At 38.1% G+C, this 24,803-nt stretch overlaps 3 protein-coding genes across 3 annotated transcripts; 2 read left to right on the plus strand and 1 right to left on the minus strand.

Annotated features, from left to right (window-relative positions):
- Nucleotides 1-2,716: 2,716 nt before the first annotated feature.
- On the minus strand, nucleotides 2,717-4,899 carry LOC145220150 (uncharacterized). The gene is made up of 3 exons (XM_080087434.1): nucleotides 3,501-4,899; nucleotides 3,114-3,337; nucleotides 2,717-2,952 (listed from the first exon to the last, which is right to left on the minus strand). Exons 1-3 carry the CDS (start codon nucleotides 3,647-3,649, stop codon nucleotides 2,807-2,809), a joined length of 519 nt encoding a protein of 172 aa, XP_079943560.1. The 5' UTR covers nucleotides 3,650-4,899; the 3' UTR covers nucleotides 2,717-2,806.
- A 3,077-nt stretch (nucleotides 4,900-7,976) lies between these two features.
- Nucleotides 7,977-15,924, plus strand: LOC145218924 (scavenger receptor cysteine-rich domain-containing protein DMBT1-like). The gene is made up of 13 exons (XM_080086331.1): nucleotides 7,977-8,104; nucleotides 8,260-8,426; nucleotides 8,981-9,131; nucleotides 9,545-9,720; nucleotides 11,663-11,816; nucleotides 12,275-12,323; nucleotides 12,614-12,779; nucleotides 13,001-13,158; nucleotides 13,363-13,534; nucleotides 14,047-14,117; nucleotides 14,328-14,517; nucleotides 14,760-14,868; nucleotides 15,522-15,924. Exons 1-13 carry the CDS (start codon nucleotides 8,044-8,046, stop codon nucleotides 15,683-15,685), a joined length of 1,788 nt encoding a protein of 595 aa, XP_079942457.1. The 5' UTR covers nucleotides 7,977-8,043; the 3' UTR covers nucleotides 15,686-15,924.
- A 3,237-nt stretch (nucleotides 15,925-19,161) lies between these two features.
- On the plus strand, nucleotides 19,162-24,497 carry LOC145219269 (CUB and zona pellucida-like domain-containing protein 1). The gene is made up of 12 exons (XM_080086654.1): nucleotides 19,162-19,197; nucleotides 19,281-19,431; nucleotides 19,762-19,937; nucleotides 20,331-20,469; nucleotides 20,970-21,015; nucleotides 21,323-21,488; nucleotides 21,681-21,838; nucleotides 22,266-22,437; nucleotides 22,565-22,635; nucleotides 22,752-22,941; nucleotides 23,413-23,497; nucleotides 24,059-24,497. The coding sequence occupies exons 1-12, from the start codon at nucleotides 19,162-19,164 to the stop codon at nucleotides 24,202-24,204; spliced, it is 1,536 nt and encodes a 511-aa protein (XP_079942780.1). The 3' UTR covers nucleotides 24,205-24,497.
- Nucleotides 24,498-24,803: the final 306 nt, after the last annotated feature.

Below are 24,803 nucleotides of genomic sequence, written 5' to 3' on the forward strand. Positions count from 1 at the left end.
CTTTTTCGGACCAATGATTTTGGACACAAATCAGGACCGTGTAAGTCTCTTATTTCGCGAATGCCTTTGCACTCAGAAACATGATCCGGGGCTTAACGTCGACACAGGGTCTATGTCTTTGCGTCTATGAAACAACTAAGCCTTACCTCCCGTCATCAACACTTGTTTAATCGTCGATTTTAACTATTTTTAAAAATGTAAAAACGCAATAAAATTCTGGACCGAAACTCGCATAAAAACTGATAACAAAGTTACTAAATTGACTTGAGCCAAATCCACAAACAACCTTTTAAACGTAAAGTTCTTGCAGAAAACGCTTTATACATTGTAAGCACACGAGCTGAACTGACGCACAGCGCAGAAAAACACAATTGGTCGCCGACATGTTACACATCAGCACGTCCAAACGTTTAATATCGTGGGTGCGTACGGGACGTAATTTGATCGTTGAAACGAAAGCTTTTGTTTGGAGCTGTTCCAAAACATTTTCCTGATGTCAGACGAAACGCTCTCTTTTAATTCATAACTGTTAGGCAGAGCAACGGCTTGAAACATTATACAGGAGATTAAAAGCAATTTAATTAAAATTAAGCCCGTGTCAGGCTCTTATTTCTCTCAGCGTCTATGTCTTTGCGTCTGCTCATCACCTGACCCATTTTCCTGTGCTTATCGTTTCGTTAGACCTACTTGTGTAATCGTCGATTTTAACTGTGCAAGTTGTAAAAATTTTTAAAACGCAATAAGGTTAATTCTTTAGCGAAACATTCACAATAAAATGGTAACGAAGTTACCAAGATCTACTTGAGCCAAGACAATACGCCTACAATCAACCCTTAAACTATAAAGGCCCGTTTACACTGAGCGTAGCGTAGCGAAGCGAAGCGAACTTGGGCGAAGTTGAGCGAAGTTGAGCGAACGGGGTGTTTACACTGGACGTAGCGTAGCGAAGCGAAGTTGGGCGAACGGTTAACTTTTTGTTAAAAGTTGTACAAATACCACAACTGTTTGACGGAAGATATAAATGTTATTAATTATTTATCTGACACAAATGCCTTTATGTATGAATTGTATCAAAGTAATTTAAATTAATTGCTATTGTGACGTCATATTAACACATGTTTTGACCGGAAAATAAATATACGTTTAAAATTTAAGTGCTAGAAGGTATAGTTATTGCTGGATATAAAGATGAACAACCGCTCCGCATTAAAAAGGGCTCGAGTAGTCCGATTACTCGCCATTCATCGCCTTTCTAGTCAGAGCAGAACAGGAAGAAGCATCTGGGTGAAACCTACCAGACAACGACGACCTGTTTTAAGTAAGTGTAGGTTGCAAAACGGACTTTAAGAAAAAATAACATGACTGACGTTCAATCCTTTCAGGTGAATATTATCGCCTGGTACAGGAACTGCGACTTGAACAGGTTGCGGAGTTCCAATCTTACTTTCGAATGTCGCCCGCAACTTTCGACCAGTTGCTTTCGTTGGTCGGGCCTCTCGTTTCGAGACAAACAACGAATTTGCGGAGTCCTATTTCACCCGGTGAACGACTTGCAGTAACTTTAAGGTTAGTTATAAGTTGTGTTTTCTTGCACTTGATTTCAACAGTAATATTTATGTTTTTCCAGGTATTTAATCGGTGGGATGACGTACGAGAGTTTATCACATGCTTATCGTATGTCAAGAGCATCGGTATGCTTGATAATACCTGAAACTTGCCAAGCCATTTGGCAAGTTTTGCAGCCAAACCACCTGGTAAAACCGAATGAAGATGATTTCAAGCGAATTGCCTCTGATTTTCGCAGGTTATGGCATTTTCCTAACTGCCTTGGTAGCATGGATGGTAAGCACATCCAAGTACAGGCTCCTTCCAATTCGGGTTCCCTGTACTATAACTACAAGGGCACTTTTAGTGTTGTTTTGTTCGCAGTAGTTGATGCTAACTATCGTTTTACGATGGTTGACATCGGGGGATACGGCAAACAAAGCGATGGCAGCATTTACAGCAATTCTGTATTTGGAAGGCAGTTATCAAGCCACCAATTACCAGTTCCTCCACCACAAGCCTTGCCTGGATCATCGGAGGCCCTACCATGCGTTTTTGTTGGGGACGAAGCGTTTCCGTTACAGGAAAACTTGCTTCGTCCTTACCCAGGGAGGCAATTATCCCACCGCCAACGGGTGTTTAATTACCGGCTTTCTAGAGCCAGGCGCATCGTAGAAAACGTATTTGGTATAATGGTTTCCCGCTTCCGGGTGTTTCGCGGGCCGATTTGTTTGGCACCAGAAAGGGTGGATAATGTGGTAAAGGCGTGCGTCGTTCTTCACAACTTCCTTCGCCATGAAAGCATGTACGTTGGACCGAGTGATCTCGACCACGAAGACAGAAGTGGCGAATTACATCCAGGCAGTTGGCGCGACGAGCAAGAAAATAGTCTAGGGTGCATTCAAAGGGTTGGGCGACGCCATAGCACGCAGGCATTTGAAGTGAGGGAAAAGTTTGCCGAATACTTCTGCAGCGAAACAGGATCTGTGTCTTGGCAAAATGCCATTATTTCAAGGTGTTAGTTAGTTTGCATGTAAACGGCTCTTTTTAGAGCCATGTTTGTCCTGTAACTGTATGTCTATATGTCTGTTTGTGGGAAAGTTGATGGCAACCTTCACGTGGTCTTTCCTGTTACAGTGTGAAAACACGAACCAATGCCATCTTAGATTAACTTCATGTTTATTTAAAACAACAATAAAAAATAAAATCGAAAACTAAAATATGTTGTGAAACAAAGCACTGCCCTACTGTAGTGAAAATTTCACTTTTCAGACTCCAATTTTTTTTCAATGTCCAACATCAGAGTTCTAATTTTTAATTTGAACTCGCATTTCACTACAGTAGGCCAGTGCTTCGTTTCACCAGCCACTCCAAGAAAAAACAGCTCTTCAGGGTCTTGTGTCTCCTCTGAAAAACAAAACAAAAACACTACATAAAAGGTCTGGTTTCAGAAATTACAGGTCTAAACTGTGTTAGCATGTACACATTAAAACTTACTTCTAATTTTGAGTTCTAAACAGAACGCATACAAAAATGAAACTGTGGGTAAAATTATTGACTACTATTACCTGTTGTTTTTTGTAAGGCATGTAACAATGCCAGATCCATGTCCGGTTTCCTTTTTTTCGACTTTCCTTGGTTGTGGTGTTGACTGGTAGGCTTTGTTGGTTCTGGTGTTGAATGTGTTTCTGGTGTAGAAACGGTTTCTGGGAAACAAACCGATTCCACACCAGAAACATCACTCTCACAGAGCGAGTTCTCCTCCAATACAACGCTGTAGTTTGATGATGTACTAAACAAATAAAAGCACCAGCAAGGAGGGTTGAGAAATATATCCACAATTAATCGTGCAATTATAAATCTTTTAATATAATTTGTAACAGTGTGCACTGTCTTTGGGTGCATGAGAAGTTCAGTTATATATAGCTAAGTGAGATCTAGACATATACTCTCACCCCCTGGGCTCCATTTGTTTTTCTAAAAACTGCATCACAGGGTACAATGACCACTGCGATGCAGTTTGGGCTTCTGAGCCAGACTTTTTCAGAGATTTTTTTTTCTCCCTGGTAAACTTGTCCCGCAGGGACTTCCACCTTTTTTTCATTTCATCACCTGATTGAAATTCAAGTTAGTGCCTATGTATTAAAGTTTAAAGGCATGCCATAGCTATATTTACTATAGCTATACTTAAATGCTATGAATATGTTACCATACAATACAGCCAAATATGGGAATCCAAACAGCCAAGACATGGAAAATCCCCACAGGCCATACAGGAATCAAGGATATGTACTGCATAAAATTAAAACAAGTTTTCCTGAATGACAGAAAATTTGGGAATCCAAACAGCCAAGAAATAGAAAATCCCCACAGGCCATACAGGAATCAAGGATATGTACTGCATAAAATTAAAACAAGTTTTCCTGAATGACAGTAAAATTTGGGAATCCAAACAGCCAAGACATGGAAGATCCCCACAGACCATACAGGAATCAAGGATATGCACTGCTTAAAAATTAATACAAGTTTTCCTGAATAACAGTAAAGTATACTACATTATACACACATACAATCACATCCTTATCAGTATTTTATTACCTGGCCTATACATAATAAGGGGAAATTTTGTCTTGGCAACTGATACATAATTATTAATTTAAGTTGCACATGACATATAGTCTATAACATGCACATGTTTTCGGTATTTAGTATTCCAAGGAATATAAGTTTTTAGTATTCTAAATCTATCTGTCTGTCTGCTTTTACATCACACTAAACTGTACCTTCCATGTTTAAACTTTGCCCGATTGCTCTCCAGGCATTTTCTTTCGCAAATTTGTCACGATACCCATGAAACGATAGGTCGTACAAACACCTGTATTTTTTTATTTCTTTAACAAGAATTTCATCGACTAGTTCAAAATTCATCTTTCTCTATTTTGCTAGCTGCTGAGCAAAAACACTTGAATGAACAATCTCTCAACAACCACATACCGGCAAACAATTACCAAATTTTTGCCCAACTTGACCCCTTGACCTTGTCAAACAAAATCTCAGTCACATAGAAATATTTATTTAATGTCACCCAACTATCTTTCGTCAAATTCAAGCAAAACCTTTGTTCATTTTAAAATTTTATTGGCAAAAATTTACGACTGAACGGGAACCTTCGCCCAACTTCGCTCAACTTCGCCCAACTTTTTCGCTACGCTCACGAACCTCGGCGAATTCGCCCGAATTCGGGCGAAGGCTGCGCTCAGTGTAAACAGTCCCATTGAAACCCATTGTAGCGAAAGGTTCGCTCAACTTCGCCCAACTTCGCTTCGCTACGCTACGCTCAGTGTAAACGGGCCTTAAAGCTCTAACACAAATCGCTTCATACAGTATAGGCACAAGAACTGAATTGGGGCACAGCGCTTAAAATAACAATTGGACTACGACATTTAATACTTCAACGCCTCCAAACAACCTCATACCGTGGGTGTGTACGCGAAGTAATTTAATAGTTGAAACGAAAACTTTGTTTCGTTGTTTTGGCAAAACATTGTTTTCATTGCTGCAATAACGTTACGTTTTCCATATCAAAGCTTGTGCACAAGTTTCACATAATACATTTCATTTGTGGTTCAAACTAAGACTTCTTTGAAGGCCAGAAAATTCGTGGCAGTACTATTAAAAGTGAGCTGCATCTATAGAAACATTTGTTGCAGTAATACATGACAACGAAAGCATTGCATAGTTATGGTGCAGCATAATGAAAGTACCAGCTGTGCTTTGTAATTGTGTGAAGCTGACACACACTGACTTAACTGTTGAAAAGTATGACCCAACCATCGCAATTACCAATTCTCGGATAAGCCATTTCCATCATGTTATAAAAACGTTGGACTTATTTCTAGTAAAACACGTAACTAGCAAAAATAATTCGCTGGTTGCAGAAAAACCTTTCTAATGACCGCATTAAATGTTTTCGCGGTCATGAGTTTTTGTATACAAACATAAGTACGATTCTATTTGATGTTTTTTTATTGGGCAGATTAACAACCCACATCCTACGAATGGCATGTGACAAGCAACAAAGACAATGTGCATGGGATTGGAGGCAAGGAATCGGGAACTATAGGTCAATGGCAGGCTGAGCTAAAATTGAAACACGTTTTAAAGGTTAAATGCTAATTTTGTTTTAATGGCGACGTTCAGTCACTTGATCGAACTTATATATCAGTACTAATAGAAGATTGTAGCGACCTCACTAGCGTATTTGCTTATGTGCATCAAAGCGTGGTATATGTCTTGCAACATGTAATCACCGCCTTATTCTGTAGGGTTCTACATTGTCAGAAGATGTATCACAATTCTAATCAGCAGTCGACACGCTACAGTTCTGCATGTATTGTGCAGCACTGTACGTTGCTCCTTTGGCTGCTTACCAAGCGGTATAACAGAGAGAAACAGAATCAATCTAATAACTGTAGATCCATTAATATAATGCATAAATAAGTTTTACAAATATATTTCACAAGGTTTCACATACATTAAACAGTTTAGGGATTGATTTCTGGGTAAACCAAGCCACTTAACCCAGTTGCAATGTAGCAGTTAACATTGTAATGATTAAAAGATCCCACCCTGGTTTACAAACTATTAGTGCATACATGCTATAAACCTAGGTTGAAAAGCGGAACGTGCTTTTCGCGTAGATTTCTGGCTCGAATTTCAATAAATCGACCTAACTTTATAATTGACATCAACATTTTTTGTTGTGGGTGGTAACTATGTAATTGAGAAGTACTAAGTTTTGCATGTGGTTGGAAATCAAATTGAAGGCAGTTTATGTAAAGAATAACAGCAAATGTGTAAAAAGTATGTTTTTATTACCGAATGAATTTGTACGATTGAAGCACAAATTTCATATTTCAATTTCAGTAATAAAACTAAAACGGTTAGAAAGTAACGAAATAATTAAACACAGGTTCCATAATATAGTCGAACCACATGAGTTATGTATTACGCGTCAAACCCAGTTGCATAGAGCGGCATCGCTATCGCATAGGCGCCGCAAGTGTATTGATCCGGTTTGAATCACCTGCATTGTGTTACGAGGTTTGTGATGGTTTGCGCTGGCAATCTCTAAGTAGGCCGCAGTGTGTTCGGGGTATATGAGGAAACATGAAGCATACAAAGCATTTTAGCTGAGATGTAGCATTATGATACTGGTATAGCTGAAACGATTTAAACAAAGCTTTTGCAACACTTGACTCAGCAATTCAGTCACTGACCGATTGATTCAACTGTAAGAACTGGTATTGGACAAAGTTTGCTAAATACCGATAGATGGCACAAAGAGCATTTGTAAATTGTCAAGGAAGATTGTATGAAAACGCTGACGGTTTATGCGATTACAGTTGAGGTGAGGTTTTATAATGAAAATAATTTTAACCTACAAACTTAGTTCTCGTGTTAAATTTAGCCCCTAACTCTATCCCAGACGATCTGTAGTTAAATAATTGTGCTCTTTACGCCATCTATCGAAACTTAAGAAACTTTATCTGTTGCAAGTTTATTAGTAGCTCTACCCTCGTATACACCCTTGTATAGCAAACGATTTAAAGGTGTAAGTAAAAGAGGGGGTGCCCAGTCGTGGGGAGCCCTGCAAGCTAACCAACCGTGTTAGGTAAGGGGTGGGGCTTTGATCTTGCTCATTTCAATTTTAAACTTGGGCGCCAAAGGACTTGTGAGTTTTTTTGTATAATGACCAGGGAAAAAATGCTGTCTTGCCAAATAAAATTAAAAATCGTGCAAACTGCTGTAAACACGAAAACGTGTTCTGTAAAGCTTACTATTATTAGACTTTTACTATGAGTTTCAGTACATATAGATGGTTAAAATCTTAAATGGTACACTTTATATCAGACTGTTACTCCCAACAAACTGGAGTGGCGTTACAAAAAAACAGCAGCTGCAATGACGGGACTTGTGGATTAAAACAATGGGCACTGTGTGCAGCTTGCTTCCGCGGAGTTTGAAAAAAGAACGACGACTCACGTGAACAACGTAATACGCGTTTTAACCCAGTTAGATGTAGCGGCATCGATACAGGGTAAGCGTCGCAACTGTATTGATCCGGTTTGAATCACCTGCGTTGTGTTGCGGGGCTTGCGGTGTGTACGACTGTTTATTAGACCACAGTGTGTTATAATGTCGAAAAGGAAATTGGCGCATACGAAGAGTTGCAGCTGAGAGGTAGCATTATAAGACTTGTATTGCTAAAATGATTTAGGCAAAGTTGTTGCCACACTTGACTAAACAAGTTCAAATAAAACATGTTTAAATATAGAAAAGCAAAAATATGCGTACGTAGTATATGTGCAAATATATATAGTTGTAGGTTATATTGGTAGTAGTAACTTAGTATGTTTAATGATTTATATGTATTGTATATTAGCAGGTATAGTTGATGTATCAAACAGTTGTGTTTTGTCAAACAAAACGTCCAAAATGTCAATTTTGCTGGTAAAGTTTGCTCTTTTCGTGGGCCTAATGACTTTATTGCATCGAGGTAAGTAAGTTTTGGCAACTATAGCAATAAAACATAGCCATTCAAAAAAAATTGTACTCGCGGCATATAAATTTACAAACTAAATATTGCAATTTATCAAATAAAACCATTGAACAATGTGTAAGTTTATTTCTAATGGTAAATCTCATGTTCAGTGTCGGACGGTCAGTGTCACGAAGCGGAAATAACTACAAGTTCGCTAGGAGTGAACATTTTACCTCAATGTACCACATATACTCGACGTGTCATCCACTCACTGGGGGCCACAAGAATGATTACTTATTTTGGAAGTGGAGAGCTAGCTGCAGACAACTTTTGTAAGGTAAAGTCTTATGAGTATAACCTTTAACTTCGGTACACAAAATGCTGTTGGTGCATTTCTTTTTAAACTGTAGGGCGGACAGTTTGCACACTTTCGATCTTTCTACATCTTATTGCAAGCCGTTGATTATTATTTTTTCGATGTTTTAACCAGAAAAAAAAACAGTTTGTATGACACACGTGCGCATATAACACATTTATCTCAACTAGACGATTAAAGTAACGAACCAAAATCACTTCTTTTTAAATACTTTAACTCGATTTCTGGCTTGTTTCATATTGCCTGCTTGAAAAAAAAATTGTCGTAGACTTGATTTGGAGTTTTAATTGAAACAAAGTGGTTTTCGGAAAACGTTCGAAATTTGGTTTTGAACAAAACAGGCTGAAATTAGCCTTGACTTTTTACTCGGCCACATTTCTGTCTTATTTGTTTGACTTGGTTTAAACTGACGTGTTTTACACAATAGTTCGTTCAAGCTCGGTAAGAAGTCTTAACGAAACAAATTGTCATGAATGTGTAAATTTTAACCTTTAGCCTCATTGTGTTTAACCTAGATTTACGAGGGACCCAACGAGGAAGGTACATTGGCTGGAACGTTGGAAGGTGGAGGTTTATCTTTTCCGGTTTTTATTGAAAGCTCTACTGTTTATATAGCTTGTGTCACAAACCTCACAACGGGAACAGTAAAAATCGTATTGCACGCTGGTAAGTCAAATTTAACACGTTTTCCAAAAAGGTTTCATTTTGTGCAATTCTGAAAAGTCACTTCGTGAACTTGGCCATCCTCTTAAGTTTATGAATTTGGAGTCAAGAGAATATGTTTATTGTGTGTTATTTTAAGGTTAATACAGGCAAAGACTTTCATTCTGTTAAGTCTCATCAGTGAAACGGGTGAACATTAAGGGTAGAGGTTTGCGCAGCCAGGCCAAACAAGTCTCATGTTTTTTGAGTAACAGTTTAAATACATGTGGTTAAGTAACTAAGTAACTGTTCAGGATTCACAGTTGTTTTTATCGGCTGTAATGTGTGCAGTTGAACTATCAAACAACTTACGCTTATTGTGCATCAGCACGAAAGCTCCTATGGAGTTTTACATTACTGTTTTCTATGTATTTTAGCTACTTTGTGCGGAGAAGATGCTACCGGCCCGGTTTATAACTTACAGTCTCCAAACTTTCCGAGTAACTACCCAGCTACGTCTGGTTGTGTTTGGAGATTTCGCATGGAAAGCAGCACGTCCTTGGTGTTTCAATTCTCCACTTTTACCATCGAAAATAACTTTGACCTTTTATACGTAAGTGAGTGGTTATTTCTTTTTAAATTACATTGCAGAACCAAAACGGACCGAACCAGGTTTTAATCAAGCCTCAGTTTGTTCCGAGTTTGGATTTTTTTTCAAACATGTTTTATTGACACAAAAGCCGAACCTATTTTGAAACGCCTGGCTCCAAACAAAACTTTTATTTAAATCACAACTAAGATGAACATCAATTCATAACTGGGATCAGCCCTGAAGCGTCTATGCAGACCAGCCATCACGGCACACTCATGTATAAATCACAGTACGCCAGGCCCATTGAAGGCGCTATACCGAATCAGCCGGTCACCAAGCATTCACCACCATATGGCAAGGCGTAGGCTAGAAAAATCTAGCCTGCGGTGGGATTCGAACCCACGACAGGAGTCTTTCCGGGACTCGCGCTCTACCAACTGAGCTAAACAGGCCCAGTGGAGAATCCGCCGAAAGTCGAATCACAAGCACCGTTGCCTGCCTCGTATGCTGCACATGTCAGCTTCGTAGTAGGGGATCGCCAGATTGACCAGTATCAGGTAAGATGAACATAAATTCATAACTGGGATCAGCCCTGAAGCGTCTATGCAGACCAGCGATCGAGGCACACTCATATATAAATATCACAGTACGCCAGGCCCATTGAAGGCGCTATACCGAATCAGCCGGTCACCAAGCATTCACCACCATATGGCAAGGCGTAGGCTAGAAAAATCTAGCCTGCGGTGGGATTCGAACCCACGACAGGAGTCTTTCCGGGACTCGCGCTCTACCAACTGAGCTAAACAGGCCCAGTGGAGAATCCGCCGAAAGTCGAATCACAAGCACCGTTGCCTGCCTCGTATGCTGCACATGTCAGCTTCGTAGTAGGGGATCGCCAGATTGACCAGTATCAGTTAAGATGAACATAAATTCATAACTGGGATCAGCCCTGAAGCGTATATAGAATACATCGTTCAGACGTTTTAATAATCTCTGTTGTCATCATCAGTGGAGGTTGTCAATCAAGCTGTAGAACGCGGTATATAAAGCACTAAGAAAAAAAGGTAAATGCCAGGTGTGTGAAGTGACGTTACAGGCGATAACAGGGAACTGGCGTTTAGAACGGTGACGTAGAAAAAAGATAAGAACCGAAGAAATAGGTCAGGTGTTGAACAGACGCAAGGGCATGGAAACTGTGTCGATGTTGAGCTCGGAGTCATGCTTTTTGAATAGAAAGCGATTCGAGAAACAACAGTTTTACACGGTCTTGGCTCGGCAAAATTAACTTTATGTGTGGGATTCGAAAAAATGTGCCGACACACTTCTGAATTTTGGTCCATGCGATGTTCTTAGAGTCCTACAGACAGATTTGGTCGCGTTTCCCCAATATATGAAGCGCCGCAGTTGCAAACCAACCGGTAAACAACGTTAGTTCTCTCGATATGTTCCTGGTGCTTTTTTACAGGAAAATACTGTGAAAGTTTGTTCGTTTCATGGATAAGACGCAAGCGGATGTTGGCCCTGGTTCGACAAATATAACGCTCCAATTTCCTATTGACTCTCACATCACAGATCGCCATTTTACCAACAGCATTTTTGTTTTGATTATCTAACTAAACCACTCAAAGAAATCCATTTTACCGTTGCCTAAAAATCTAGAAAAAAATTGTTATTCTTTCACTCGTAGATAGAGATTATTTTGAGTGCAATCACGTCCTGACTGTTGTTTATTTAGTATTTGTTCCCAATGGTTACTTAGCCGCTAACAAACTCTCCAGGCACTCGAAACCCAGTCAGAGCGGTTATTACACCCAAATTTCTGTGAAAAGCAGTTTTATTCCATTGACCAACCCCAGACATGTTTTTGCGGCGTCATCACTTCCCTTTTTTCTCCCGCGCCTTATGCACCCCCGATTTAAACCAGAGTTTTTCCACTAGATCAATGGAGCGAAATTATTTTCAGTTTAAAGACGACCAAGGAAATGTAGAAAGATTGACTGGACATTATGGTGGAGGATTGAATCACACAGTTACTGCGACAAATCTTACTCTTATCTTTATCAGCGACGTTTCCGGTACTCAGCAGGGATTTAATGCGACGGTCAACCTTCCCTCAGGTTAGTGCTATTTGGTTTTAGAAAGCAAAAGACAAAAAACAAATCGGACAATGAATGTTTTAGGTACATTTTCAAAGGTTGATACTGATGGAAAAAATTAAACTTTCCGAATTACCCGTAAAGTAAATGAGATTATATTAAATTGATTTGCACCATATCATGTTCATTATTTGCCATTTTGTCAATTCAGTGGCATCGAGCTGTAATTTTTTAGGTTGTGAAAAAGGGAAAACAAAACCCATTAGGTTCTTCTTGTAGAAAACTACAAAAATAGTTTTGAAACGCAAGTTTAGTGAAATGGGCTGAAGCAAAATTTTATCTATGCAATGCGGAAATGCAGATAATTTAATCAATCTTGTTATTTGGTTCAAAAACTTTATCTATCCAATGCAGCAAGGTGCCTGTTATTTAGTTCAAAAGGGGTAACCTAACTAAAAGTAATGTAATGTTTTTTGCAGGAACGGAACAATCAATGAGCGTGTGCCAGACTGAAAGTTTGACCATCCCGTAAGTTCTTCTTTTTTTTCTTTTTGATTGATGTAACATTAATAAACCTTAAGAGATTAGTAATGATTGGGTTACTTTAGATATTTGATTTTTGGCATAGTGTTTTTAGACATCGCACAAAAACTTCGATTGTACAAATAAAATATAAGCTTTAAAGGTATAAAGGTATAAAGAAGGAAGAATTGGATTCAAAGTTTCCAACCAAATAGTTCAAAAACCAGTTACGTTACGCATTGAGCAAAACGCAAACGTATCAAGTATACTGTCACCGCTATAGTTGCTATTCGCAGGGTAACAGCTGATGAACAGACCACATTAGACTATGAACTCGGTGACACACTCTACATCGCATTGGACAGGGAAACTCCCCTTTCTCTACTTAATGACAACTGCAAGGTCACGGGGGCAGACCCGGTGTTTGTGTTTGACATTGGTCAGTGTGAAGGTGCCTACAAGGTAACATACGATTATTTTATATATTGACGCTGCATAAACTGATTAACAACGCTCAGGCAAATCATCGGTTACTTATTTAAACAATGAAAAAACATAGTTAGCAAAGATGAATGGTATTTGAATTTAACGCGCCAATAAACTAAAGGATTAACATTGTTTGGTTTTGTAAACTTTTTTGCGTTTGTACTGAGAATGATTACGTACATTTTTTGTAATAACAGAATGAGAACGATATGGTGTCAGTGTCGTTCCTGATCTGGAGATTCCTAGCTCCGTCTACTGCCGTGATCCAACGCGACGTGCAAAACAAGCTCAATGTGACTTGTCTATTTGAAGCCGATCAACTTCTCACGTCATCCAACGTCCAACCTCAAGCTGGGTAAGGCGACAACAAAGGCACATGCCATATGTTACTTGGCACACGACATCAGTTGGTAATTATTTCATTGTGCAATGTTAGTTTTATCATCACTAGTACTAGCCAAACATTATGAAAAGTAACCAATAAAAACAAGAAAATGAAACTATAGTTCTAAATCCCTATAGAAATATGTTTAATTTTCTTCGAAATAACAATGTGCAGATCCGTTGAAATTTCGGCCGAGAATACAGGAAACTTTGACGTCGCTCTAAATCTTTTTACAAACGAACATTTCAACGAAAGCTTGCCCGGGGAAGTCACTGTGCCCAAAAACATTTTTGCTGAAGTTAAACTTGAAGAAATTTCTCCAAGCAACGATGACTTCATTGTCCAGGTAAAAAAGTAAAACAAACTTATTGAAGCAAAATGGATAACAAACTCACATGATACACTTGTGTTTTTTAGTTGAACAGAAATATGTTACTTAAGTCATTGTTTTGCTTTGTATGCAACATAGTTGAGAGCTCACCCGAAATTCAAGCCCGAACCCGAATCGTTTTGAATAAGCCGGTTAAGGCCCAAAAGTTTGTCTGACAGACATATACATCAAAGCCTGCAAAAGTACAGAATATGTAATTACAATGGTTACGGTCATACAATGTGAAGTCAGGTCCGAATTAACCCAATTGGTAAAAAATAACATCTGAATCGACCCAAAATGTCCGGTCCGTACTCTGGTGTGTAACTTGGTTTTGTATTTTAAACATAACTCCATCTTTAAGCCTTCCTTTAAATAAAAATTTTGAAACCTATCTAAAACAAACCTTATTCCGTGATTTAATATTGAACATCCAAACAATATATAATATACTGTTCATATGAATTTGGTACACTGTTTGTGCACAGCTTGAAGAATGTTGGGCGACACGAGTTGAAAACGCCAGTGGTTTGCCGAACTACCTTGTTGTAGCAAGCGGGTAAGCAGTAGTTGTGTTTGACATGCTCTTGCTTTTCGAACGGTGCATTCTATTTCAACTTTTTTTTTTCACGGGGTTCGAACCCAGGACTCTCCCGGGGACGAATCCCGATCAGGTTTTTTATGTCTGTATATGGGTCAGGCGCGCCAGACCGTTCGGCCAAGTTCCTGCCCTATTTCAACTTGCTTACATTGATGTGAATATTATTAGATGCATTGCGCCACCCAGTGGAGGCGAGGCAGCCGATGCAAAGATGTTAATGCGGAATTACAAATCCAACTTTGCGACGTTCAAGCTGATGAGCTTTGTGTGGACAAACTTTACCGACGCAGAACAATTTATCTACATCCACTGCGACGTGACCATCTGTCAAAACTCAACTGGACAATGTCCTGGACAGGTGAGTTGAGTTTGTTTGTTGTGTTATGCTCATAAAAAGTACTTCGTCCAGCTGCTTACATCATTGCAAGTAAAGTGGATTATATTTGATTTACTTATTTGTCAATAAGTTTGCTTTAATTGAAATTAACATAGAAAAAACAAGATGTTTGAGTTTTTTCAGATTACATTTAGCTGCTTCATTTATCCTTAATAATACTTATATACATCAAAAAAAATTATAAATATTATACTGATTTGCAGATGTGTGGTGGGAAAAAAAGACGATCTTTTGACAACAAAGGACGCAGCCATCGAGTTTCTGCAGGGCCAGTGCACTTCTTACAAACTACCAAGTATTTGCTTATGCAAGGTACCAACACAATAATTAAACTCTTCTACATATTAACTTAGTTCAGGACAAATTACTGCAGTTGCCTATGTTTCAAGTTATCAAATTGTTGTATTTATCAAGTAAAACCATTGGGGACATATTTACTACAGCTATATTAGGCCTCAATTATTAAATATTTCTCCTGTTTCTATGACAGTGAATTTGTTTGTTTGTTTTAATTTCATCCTCGATGGGCCGGCAACGCCTAAATGCGTTAACTAACAGTCATTAGAACTCACAAACTATTGAACACAAGTCGGTTGTACTAAACCACTCGGCCAACTTGGCTAACTTATGCATCGCTTTTTTGAAGTTTTATGTAGGAAACATTCTCGGCCTTGAGTTGACCAGAAAACAAAAAAGTTACTTTAAAAACGAAATACTTAGTACTGAATAATGGTATGCGATGGGTTCGAATCCCACCATCAACTGAATGTTTAATCTACGACTTCTGGTCGCACTGAAATGCATTGATAATCAGCTTGATTCGGCATTAAGTTTCTTGGTCTCGTTCGATGTATATATAAGAATAGTATTATTTTTAGTCTGCATGAAGTGTTAAGCTCTAGTTCCCGTAACAAATGCTTTCCATGCACATATGTTTATCTAAGTTAAACCTTCTTTTTCTGCAGACACTCTAGGAGACAGAAATGAAGCTAATGAAGCTAATGAAGCAGCTTATAACATCTTCCAACTTGGGATGTTTGTTCTTCTGGCTGCTGTAATTTTTGCAGCCGGTTACCTCGTATGGGGCATAATTGCCCAAAATCCAAAATCTAAACAAACTGGTCTGTAGATAACATTTCGCAATAACTTTTCACAGATAACATTGTACTGTTTCTGACCACATAAAAACTCTTAAAATTTTCCCCCAAACAACAACTAAACTTAGATTTCAAACTAGAGGGTTCAAAGCTAGTCATTACAGTACATGGAATATTTACTGCTTATATTTACTATTGTTGTCTGAAAAAATACCTTGTCGAAGTGTTTATGTTTCTATGACTGAAAAACAATATAATCGGATGCAATTGATACTGTGTGCGTATTGGTTATATGGCCACCAAAGTCACATTTTTGCTTTTCACGTTTCAATTAGCCATTTTAGAGTAGCATGTATCTCTTAATTAAATTGTGAGAGGAACTACTACGAAGTTTGTAACATTATAAGCAAATTGCTGTTTTTTTAATAGTTGCTACATTTGCATGATTCATAGGAACCACTAAGTAAAACTAGAATGGAAGTTTAGAAATGGCAGTCACAGCCAGAATAAAGTTTTATGGTCAAAACATTTACTGGTTAAGTATTAAACAAGTTTTTGGATGTCGAGAGGAAATATGCTTAACAAGCTTATTTGTGGTGGATTTGGTTTGCAAGTTGGGATTGTTTCTTATGGTGACTGAATACGATTTTATTTTTAACTTAATGCCTCCACCTAGTGTATTGATTGTTTCCAACGTTACATTTAGTTTCGGATACAAACCAACCTACGACAAACATGTATAATCTTTTGAATCAAACCTTCACAAACAAATACACATTTTACATATTTATGTTTCAAAGAAAATCCATGAGTTTCGTTGCTCTATTAGTCTGGTATTTTAACGGTTTAGATTTCGTTGGTCTTATCTATTTTAACATTTTTATTCATTAAATGTTTTGACCAGTGGAAACACATATGTTTATATTTAACTGTAATTGTTTAATAATTTGGATTTCACCTTATTTTTTATTATGGCACCTTTAAAACGTACCGCTAGTTTGCCATATTTATTAACTACTGTCACGCACCAATGATTTTGACATCGACGAGTCGCGCCTGCACATCTGTAATTGTCCGGAGAGGTCATGTGAGTTTTGTGCTGCCATGTTTCGTGCTATATTTAAGGTAGTTCTTGCCTGGGCCTTATGGTGTTTAGAGCGTTCGCATTGTAGCTGCAAAACATGGCGGTGTTGTGTTGTAACTTATTGAAACTTTGGAGATAGCCAACGTCCTTTCAGTTTTATATTTATTATTTGTATTAAACTTACATTAGTTGTTCAGTGTGAACATTACACCTTTGTCTTTAGCAGTCAGCCGTCAGTGCAGGAGAAATCTATTAAGTTAAAGGCGGTGATCCGCTATAATAGTGGATAGGGTTGGGTAAGCTTACTCTGTTCAGTGAAAGTTAACCACCTCGCCTTTCCCTAAAATCCTAGGCCAAATCCGGGTTCACCTAACTAATTTCGGTTACAATTATACCGATTTTTAATATTTTTACCTGAATCAAATGGTGTGTCGGTGGCGTTGTAAATGACCAAAATGTTTGCTTGTGCTGGGAAAGTCTCTGGCATGTTCGACCGAACGTCAATTCACCAGTTTGATTGCTTCCTCTTGTATTTGAGCTGTAACTGTGTCGTCATTGGCGTCGCTTTGCAAGTAGGCGCTTGATAAATAAATGTGAGGCAATATTGAGAAGTTTCAGGTTTCCAACCGGAGTGCCGCTATACCCTAATGCAGGGGTTCCCAACCTTTTTACGATCTCATACCAAATGGACGCTCTCTACTGCCACGCGTACCACTTCCTGCAGAACAACTAATTGGCTCGACATATATTTAATTGAGAATAATAATATTGGCCTACTAAACACTAAAGCACCACAACCAAATTTAACGAGATTTTTGTGTTTGTTTACTGTCTACCAATTGGTCGATGCGCGGTGTAAATTTGCTAACAGCGCATCGAAAGTCATTTCCGGGCGCACCCAGTTTTTGTGAAAAAAACGGAAGCTACTGGCGTACCACCTGAAAAACCTTCGCGTACCACAGGTTGGGAACCCCTGCCCTAATGTGACATGTTTGTTGCAGAGGGTGCAGATTTCAGGTACTTAGTGATATTGCTGTTAATTATATCTCCAAAGTAAAAATGTCAAGTCGACTATTAAAAGCGGCACTTTTTGTGAGCGCTCTGAGTATGCTCCTCCGAGGTTAGTGACTTTATTGATTTTTGTTGTGATTTCAACTTAAGTGGTATGCATGATAAGTCAAATTCTGGCAGTACGACAACATTAAGCTTTGCTGTGCGTTTTTCTGGAGGACCACGAGTACAAGCTCAGTAGAAACGACCAAAACAGTGGTCGGCAACCGCCGGTACGCGACGAGTTCGTTATCAGGCTGTATAATCTTTAAGGTTTTAAATGGTCTAAAACATTTTGTCCATGTATCCCGGGGAATACAAACTAATTTAGGTTTTTTCATTGCCAAATATTTGTAGTTTTTTTTAAGACCGGTCCGCGATAAAACTTTAGTTTCAAAAACGGTCTGCAGTAGAGAAAAGGTTGCCGACACCTGCTCCAAAAGACATTAATGTTGTGTTGCAAATATCACGGATGTTATATAAAGGGAGCTATGGGTCCCGAGGGTTACTTAAAGGGGTAATCGATCTATAAAAGGCTGGGAATCACTGTTCTAGTATTGAGAAATCAGAGAGAGTAACACGAGGACAAAAATTCAGGCCCCACATTGATTAGATATAGTTTAGTATTTAAAAAAATATTTTCTACTTTAGTATTAATGCGACATCTTTAGGCGAGCATTCTTCTTGGCTAATACGTATATATCAAGGGAAATATTGGTTGTGGCCAGGAGAAGTCCTGCAAAGCATCGTTTTCAACTTGATATAGATTTTCGTCTTTTTTTTTTTTTTTTTCGTTTTTTTTTAGTATCCTATAATGCCGCTTTTCGTATTTTTTGCAGCTGAAACTGCTTCCTAGCATAATAAACAGAGTGGCAATATCCATCGTTGCACCTTTTTTAATTTTTATGTATTTTAGTTGCACACCAACCAAGTAACATCCCACAAACCCTTTATGTCATACAACAATACCTGGTCATACGGCACAAGGGGAGACTGTCCGTTATATTGTCGAACATTGAAAGATATATTTTCGTAAATTGAAAACTTTGGAATATGTAGGCTTAAACAAGTAAATTGGGCGAAAATACGCCATGGTGGCGAACAGGCTTGTATGAGAGCTAAAGCTTGTTAAACAGCATGTTATACTGTTTTACTTAAAATGGTGCTTGTATCATTTAGTTTCCGACACACTGTGTGCAGTGGAGAATGTAAGCGGTGCTCATTATTATACACCAATTGCCCCTAACTGTAACACATGGGCCCGACGATTTGTTTCAACTGGAGATTCTTCTCGGTTAATTGCACATTTCCGTTTGGGACAGCTTGCTGCAAACAACTTTTGCAAGGTAAAACTTTACGAACTTAGTCCTTGAAATGAGCCTAATTCGAAATTCGTCCGTTCGTTTCCGCGTAGGTTCGAATTTCATTTCTTTCAGTTAGATTTTAAATACTTTCCTAACCTTATGCGCAAATCGTGAACAAAAAACATCTAGATTTACGAGGGATCCGACGACCAAGGTAAATTAGCTGGAACGTTGGAAGGTGGAGGCTTATCTTTTCCAGTTATCGTTGAAAGTTCGTCTGCTTATATATCTTGTGTCACAGACCTCACATCGGAATCTGTGTCGTTTTGTCTACAACCATGTAAGTCAGGCTTACGATTCATTTAAAACCGAAACTTAAAGCATATATTGTAGATGAAACATGTTTTCGGGTCGATATCAGGAACAAATAAAATGATGTCAAATCTATTATTTTGCAGACATTGAAAAAAAAAAAAATTTGCAAACATAGTTTTAATGTAAAAAAATCGCAGTTGATGAGCACTTTTTAAACAGTGGTGATATTCCATTGCTTATCGGATCGACAACTACACATAAGTCACAGAAAATCGACAACACGATGGTCAAAACAATTGCTTGGAACTATTTTACCAGCTGTGTTGTCTCAAGCTAAACTTTTTGTGTTTTATAGTTACTTCGTGCGGGGAAGATGTTGCTGATATACCGTACAATTTACTATCTCCGATGTTTCCTGGTAACTACCCCAACCTTGCTGGTTGTATTTGGAGACTTCAAATGAATTGCAGCACAACCTTATTGTTCCATTTTTCCTCATTTGACACTGAAACCAACTACGACATTCTATACGTAAGTGTCTTAACTTATAATATAACCTAAAAATCCAGGAGATATTGACAACGCATATAATCGAGTGGAAACGGTTTGTTATCTGTGGGACATTTCCTGCCGCACGCACTGAAAGTAATACATGATTAAGTTTTTTTTTAAATGTATTTTAGAGTAACATATTTATTATAAACTGATTTTGCAGTGCGAAAAAGTTCACTTCTAATATTGAGGAAAGCAATAAATTTGTTTAAAGTGAAATCCTATTTTTGTTAAGCGCCTAACTAAATGATGAAAAACTTGCGGCTTTAAGAAGGTATGCGGCCTTTTATGACAAAAAGTGCGCCCCCCCTGCGGCATAATGTTAACATTTCTGAACATACGAAAAGTAACTAAATGGAGTATTGTTTTCAGTTCAAGAACGAAGAGGGTATTGTGGACAGATTTTCTGGGACGCTTCGATCATCTGATTACACGATGACAGCAACAAATCTTACTGTTGTGTTTTTGACCGACGGTAGCGGGCAATACAGAGGATTTAATGCGACAGTAGGTGAGGCAAATCTTCTTTCAGGCACACAATTTTGACATGCAAATAATAATAATACACTTGATCTCAGCTAGCATGGGTTGTGGTACGATGTAAAAAAACTTCAATATTTATTTTAAAAACTAAGATCTAGTCAATAAGATAACACCGAATAATTGCGACAAGTGCTATAGATTTCCTTTTGGTTTAGCTAATTACATTCTAGAGAGTTCCCCACGGGCTCTTTTGACATCAAGTTCTTATTTTTGGTTCTGTCTCACCAAATTACATCATTTTGTTAGTTCGCTGATGCCAAGCTGTACCATTTTATATGATAAAAATGCGGGGTAAATAAAATCCATTAAATTATTATCACAATATAAAAGCCATGAAATGTTTGAAATAACAAATTTAATAAAAGCAATGAAATAACAAATTTAATGCGTGGAAGTAAATTTTAATCCATAAAAAGTGGACTAGTGCTCGAACTTTATTATCACGGTTTAAGAATGCTTTTTGTGTAGAAATACAACCAACTGTTGAATGTAGGACTGCAAATTTGATCATAAGGTAGGTTAATACTTTCTTTTTGATTCTTTTGTGAAATTTATTGATAATTGTTGAAAGTAATAATCAGAAGATTGTTGAAAAAATTTGAAGTATTTCAAGCATTTTGTTGTGCTGCCTGTTTTTGTCATAAGCCTGCAATTGCTTGTTTTTCATTGATTGAGACATCTTTTACTTATCAGCAATGGGTCTTCTAATGGGATGCCGCTAGAAAAACTGCAACATAGTATAAATGTTTGGAAAATAAAAAAAATGACAGGTTGTCTAGACTTTTATAATGCCCAAAAACACGACAGTCCAATTTTCGCAGAGTAACAGCTGATCAACAGAACACATTAGATTACGAACTCGGTGACACACTTTACATCGCATTGGACAGGGAAACTCCCCTTTCTCAACTCAATAACAGCTGCAAGGTCACGGGGTCAAACCCAGTGTTTACGTTTGACATTGGCCAATGCAAAGGTGTTTTTAAGGTAAAATTGGATTTTGTTCTGAACTCATAGACTATATGTCCTTATTATTTTTTTAGACAACATTATTCGTTAGAAGTAATAAACATTGCATGGCTAGGGGTAATAATAAAGTGCAATAAGCTTTTTATTGCTGCATAATAAAAATGAAATACCAATTTTGAAATATAATGTAATTTTCGTGCTCTTATACAGAATGAAAACGGTATGGTGTCGGTGTCTTTCCTGATCTGGAGGTTTCTAGCTCCATCCCCTGCAGTGATCCAGCGTGACGTTCAAAACAAGCTCAATGTGACTTGTTTATTTGACGCGGACCTTCTTATCTCGTCATCCAAAATTAGTACACAAATCGGGTAAAGAGACGAAAAACAAACCATTATATAACAGCTATGGAGTGGCATTCGGCACAAGACATCATGTACAAGACACACAGTAGGCGTCATAAAACGTAACACGTAGTCTTTTGTTGACATCACTTTGAAACAAATTGACACTGGGAAAACAGAAATGTTCCATATGATACAAAACATCCAACCACACCACGAATGGCATACAGCAGTTAACACATTACACACGACACAGAACACATCAATCTACCCATGGCACAAACCACATGACACGCACGACACATTTGACATGAAATACAGTAAAAGTATACCACATCTGCCACATGTAACAAGACATGCACCCAACAGCACCTGCCGCACTATGTCTGACACGCATCACAGTTTGTCTTTCCCTTTCAATTTTTATTAATCGCAAACATTTTATTTATTGTAGATCTGCCGAAATTATCGCAAAGAAAAAAGGAAGTTTGGATGTCGACCTAAATCTCTTCAGCAACGAATATTTTACCGAAAGCTTGCCCGGAGAAGTAACTGTGCCCAACTACATTTTTGCTAAATTTAAACTAGATGGGATTTCTGTAGGCGATGATTACTTTATTGTCCAGGTGAATTGAAAACAAAATGCTTTTAGTGCAAGAAAACACTGCATTTACTAGTTTAGTTTTTAATAGTTCTGGCATCGTTGCACTGGTTTGTAAATTGAACTGTTAAAGTGGAATACCTTTCTTACAGCTGGAAACCTGTTGGGCGACACGCAGTGGAAACTCCAATAGTTTGCCGAATTATCAAATTGTACAAAGCGGGTAAGATATACTTGAATTACCTCAACATTTTTTTCTCGTTTGGGAGCTTATTTCTTCAATGATTAATTTTCCACACCTGTATTTCACTCTGTTTAACTTGGAATCGAAATATTTAGATGCGTAGTGCCACCCAGTGGAGGCGAGGCTGCCAACGCTAAGACGTTGATACGAAATTACGAATCCAACTTTGCAACTTTCAAGTTGATGAGCTTTGTGTGGACAAACTTTACCGACGCAGAACAATTTATCTATATCCACTGCGACGTGACCGTCTGTCATAATTCAACTGGACAATGCCCTGAACAGGTGAGTTGAGTTAAGTATGTTGCTTCCAAACTGGTGTGTCCTAGGTTCGCTTGCCAATACGGTATATTTTCTGACACCAGCTGCACTCATGAGATTTTACTTGTTTAATCAGTACAAAGGCCGAGTAGTCTGGCGCGTCTGACCCAAAAAGGCGCGTCTGACCCAAAAAAAAAAAAAACTTGATCTGGATTAGTCCCCCATCCCGCCGTCTCGGGTCCGAACCACATGATAAAAACGATGTTTACTGTCCATAGCTTACATGCAAACTAAAGAGTATTTGAACCCTCTTGTTTGGTTCAGCTGATAGAGTAATAGCACGGATAATACGCGGTGCCGTGTAGGAATGCTTGGGAGACCGGCCTTTAATCGGCCTGACGCACTGTGTTTATATATATGTGTGTAATTCGGTATGACGCCTTCAATAAAACTGGTGTACAATGAAATATCAATATGAGTGTAATTGTTTTGCAGACTTGTTCTGGTAAGAAACGGCGATCTGTTGAAGACAATGGTCGCCATCAACTGCTTTCTGCAGGGCCAGTGCATATCGTTCAAGGTACCGGTTATATGCACTTGCTTGGTAACGCAATTTAAACATCATTTAATCTATATTCTAGATAATATTGCTGATACACGAGCTTTTGCTAAGCAAATTTGTAGTTCTAGCAAGCAAGTCACACCTCTTGGGGCATAATAACTTAAGTTTTCGAAATATTTTCCCCATTTATTGTACTGTGGCTTGGTGACTACTTACATAGATGTATATGTGATTAACTTGACTGGTAACATTAACAACCGCACCTTTGTTAACTGCCTTGACTTACTTCAAAAAAAGGCTATGTTTGCATCAAAAGACACATATAAATAGGTAAATAAAATTAGACAATTACCTTAAAACATATTTCATGGGTTCGAATCCCATCTCTAATTTTATTTTCTTGTATCCGTTGCTGTAACAACGAGACTGGTTCGATGGCTTCTTGCAATCTTGACATATACTGCGATTTTTATTATAGCGAACACATGACCGTTTCATGGTTGGCTACATCAATAAATAAACAATTCTTCACACATTTTGTTTTTGTTAAGCATGACTTTTTTATCGCTTATACAACAGGAGAAAGAAACGAAGCTATAGAAGGAGTTGGCAACAGCTACCAACTTGTGATGTTTGTTCTTCTGGCTGTAATTATTATAGGAGCTGGTTACATCGTATGGGGCAAACTGACCCAGGGTCGCAATGCGAGACAAAATCGCCAGTAAATGAACTTTTTATTATTCTCATCATAGCATTGTTTGTGTGCATGTAAATAACTATTTACTTTTGAAGATAAAAACAAATAACAAATTAAAGCTGTTTTTCATTTAAAAAAACGCTGTTTAAAATTTTGTAAATAAATATTATGCATCATTTCACTTAATACATGCATCATTCATAGCTAAAGTGCTGACATGAAATTAGTTGTCAAAGTATTGTTGTGTATCTGTTTAATTGTTATGTACAATATAATCACATAGGGTCAAAACTGTGTCTTTTGGCTTAGCTTATGCAATGAATCAGGAAATAACATTTTCAATTATTTTAGCGCGGTAGCCTCTGTTGAGCGTGGTTATATTCACCTTTGAATCTCATTTATGGTATTAAATTTAACACAAATTAAACCCATAACAAAATGATTTTTGTCTGGGGGTCACTAACCCTATGCCCGCTAGACTAATTCTTAAAAGAGCCGGTTGGGCACCGTTGGTAAAACCAGTCAAGTTGAGAACTAAAGCTAACCACCCGTGTTAGGAAAAGAGGGTGGGGTTTAACAGGAAAAGAAACCACCCAAAGAAACCCTGTTGGATAGTTTCAGGCGCCG

This window comes from Phallusia mammillata, chromosome 3 (assembly GCF_965637545.1).
Source record: "Phallusia mammillata chromosome 3, kaPhaMamm4.hap1.1, whole genome shotgun sequence".
Taxonomy (NCBI): Eukaryota; Metazoa; Chordata; class Ascidiacea; order Phlebobranchia; family Ascidiidae; genus Phallusia; species Phallusia mammillata.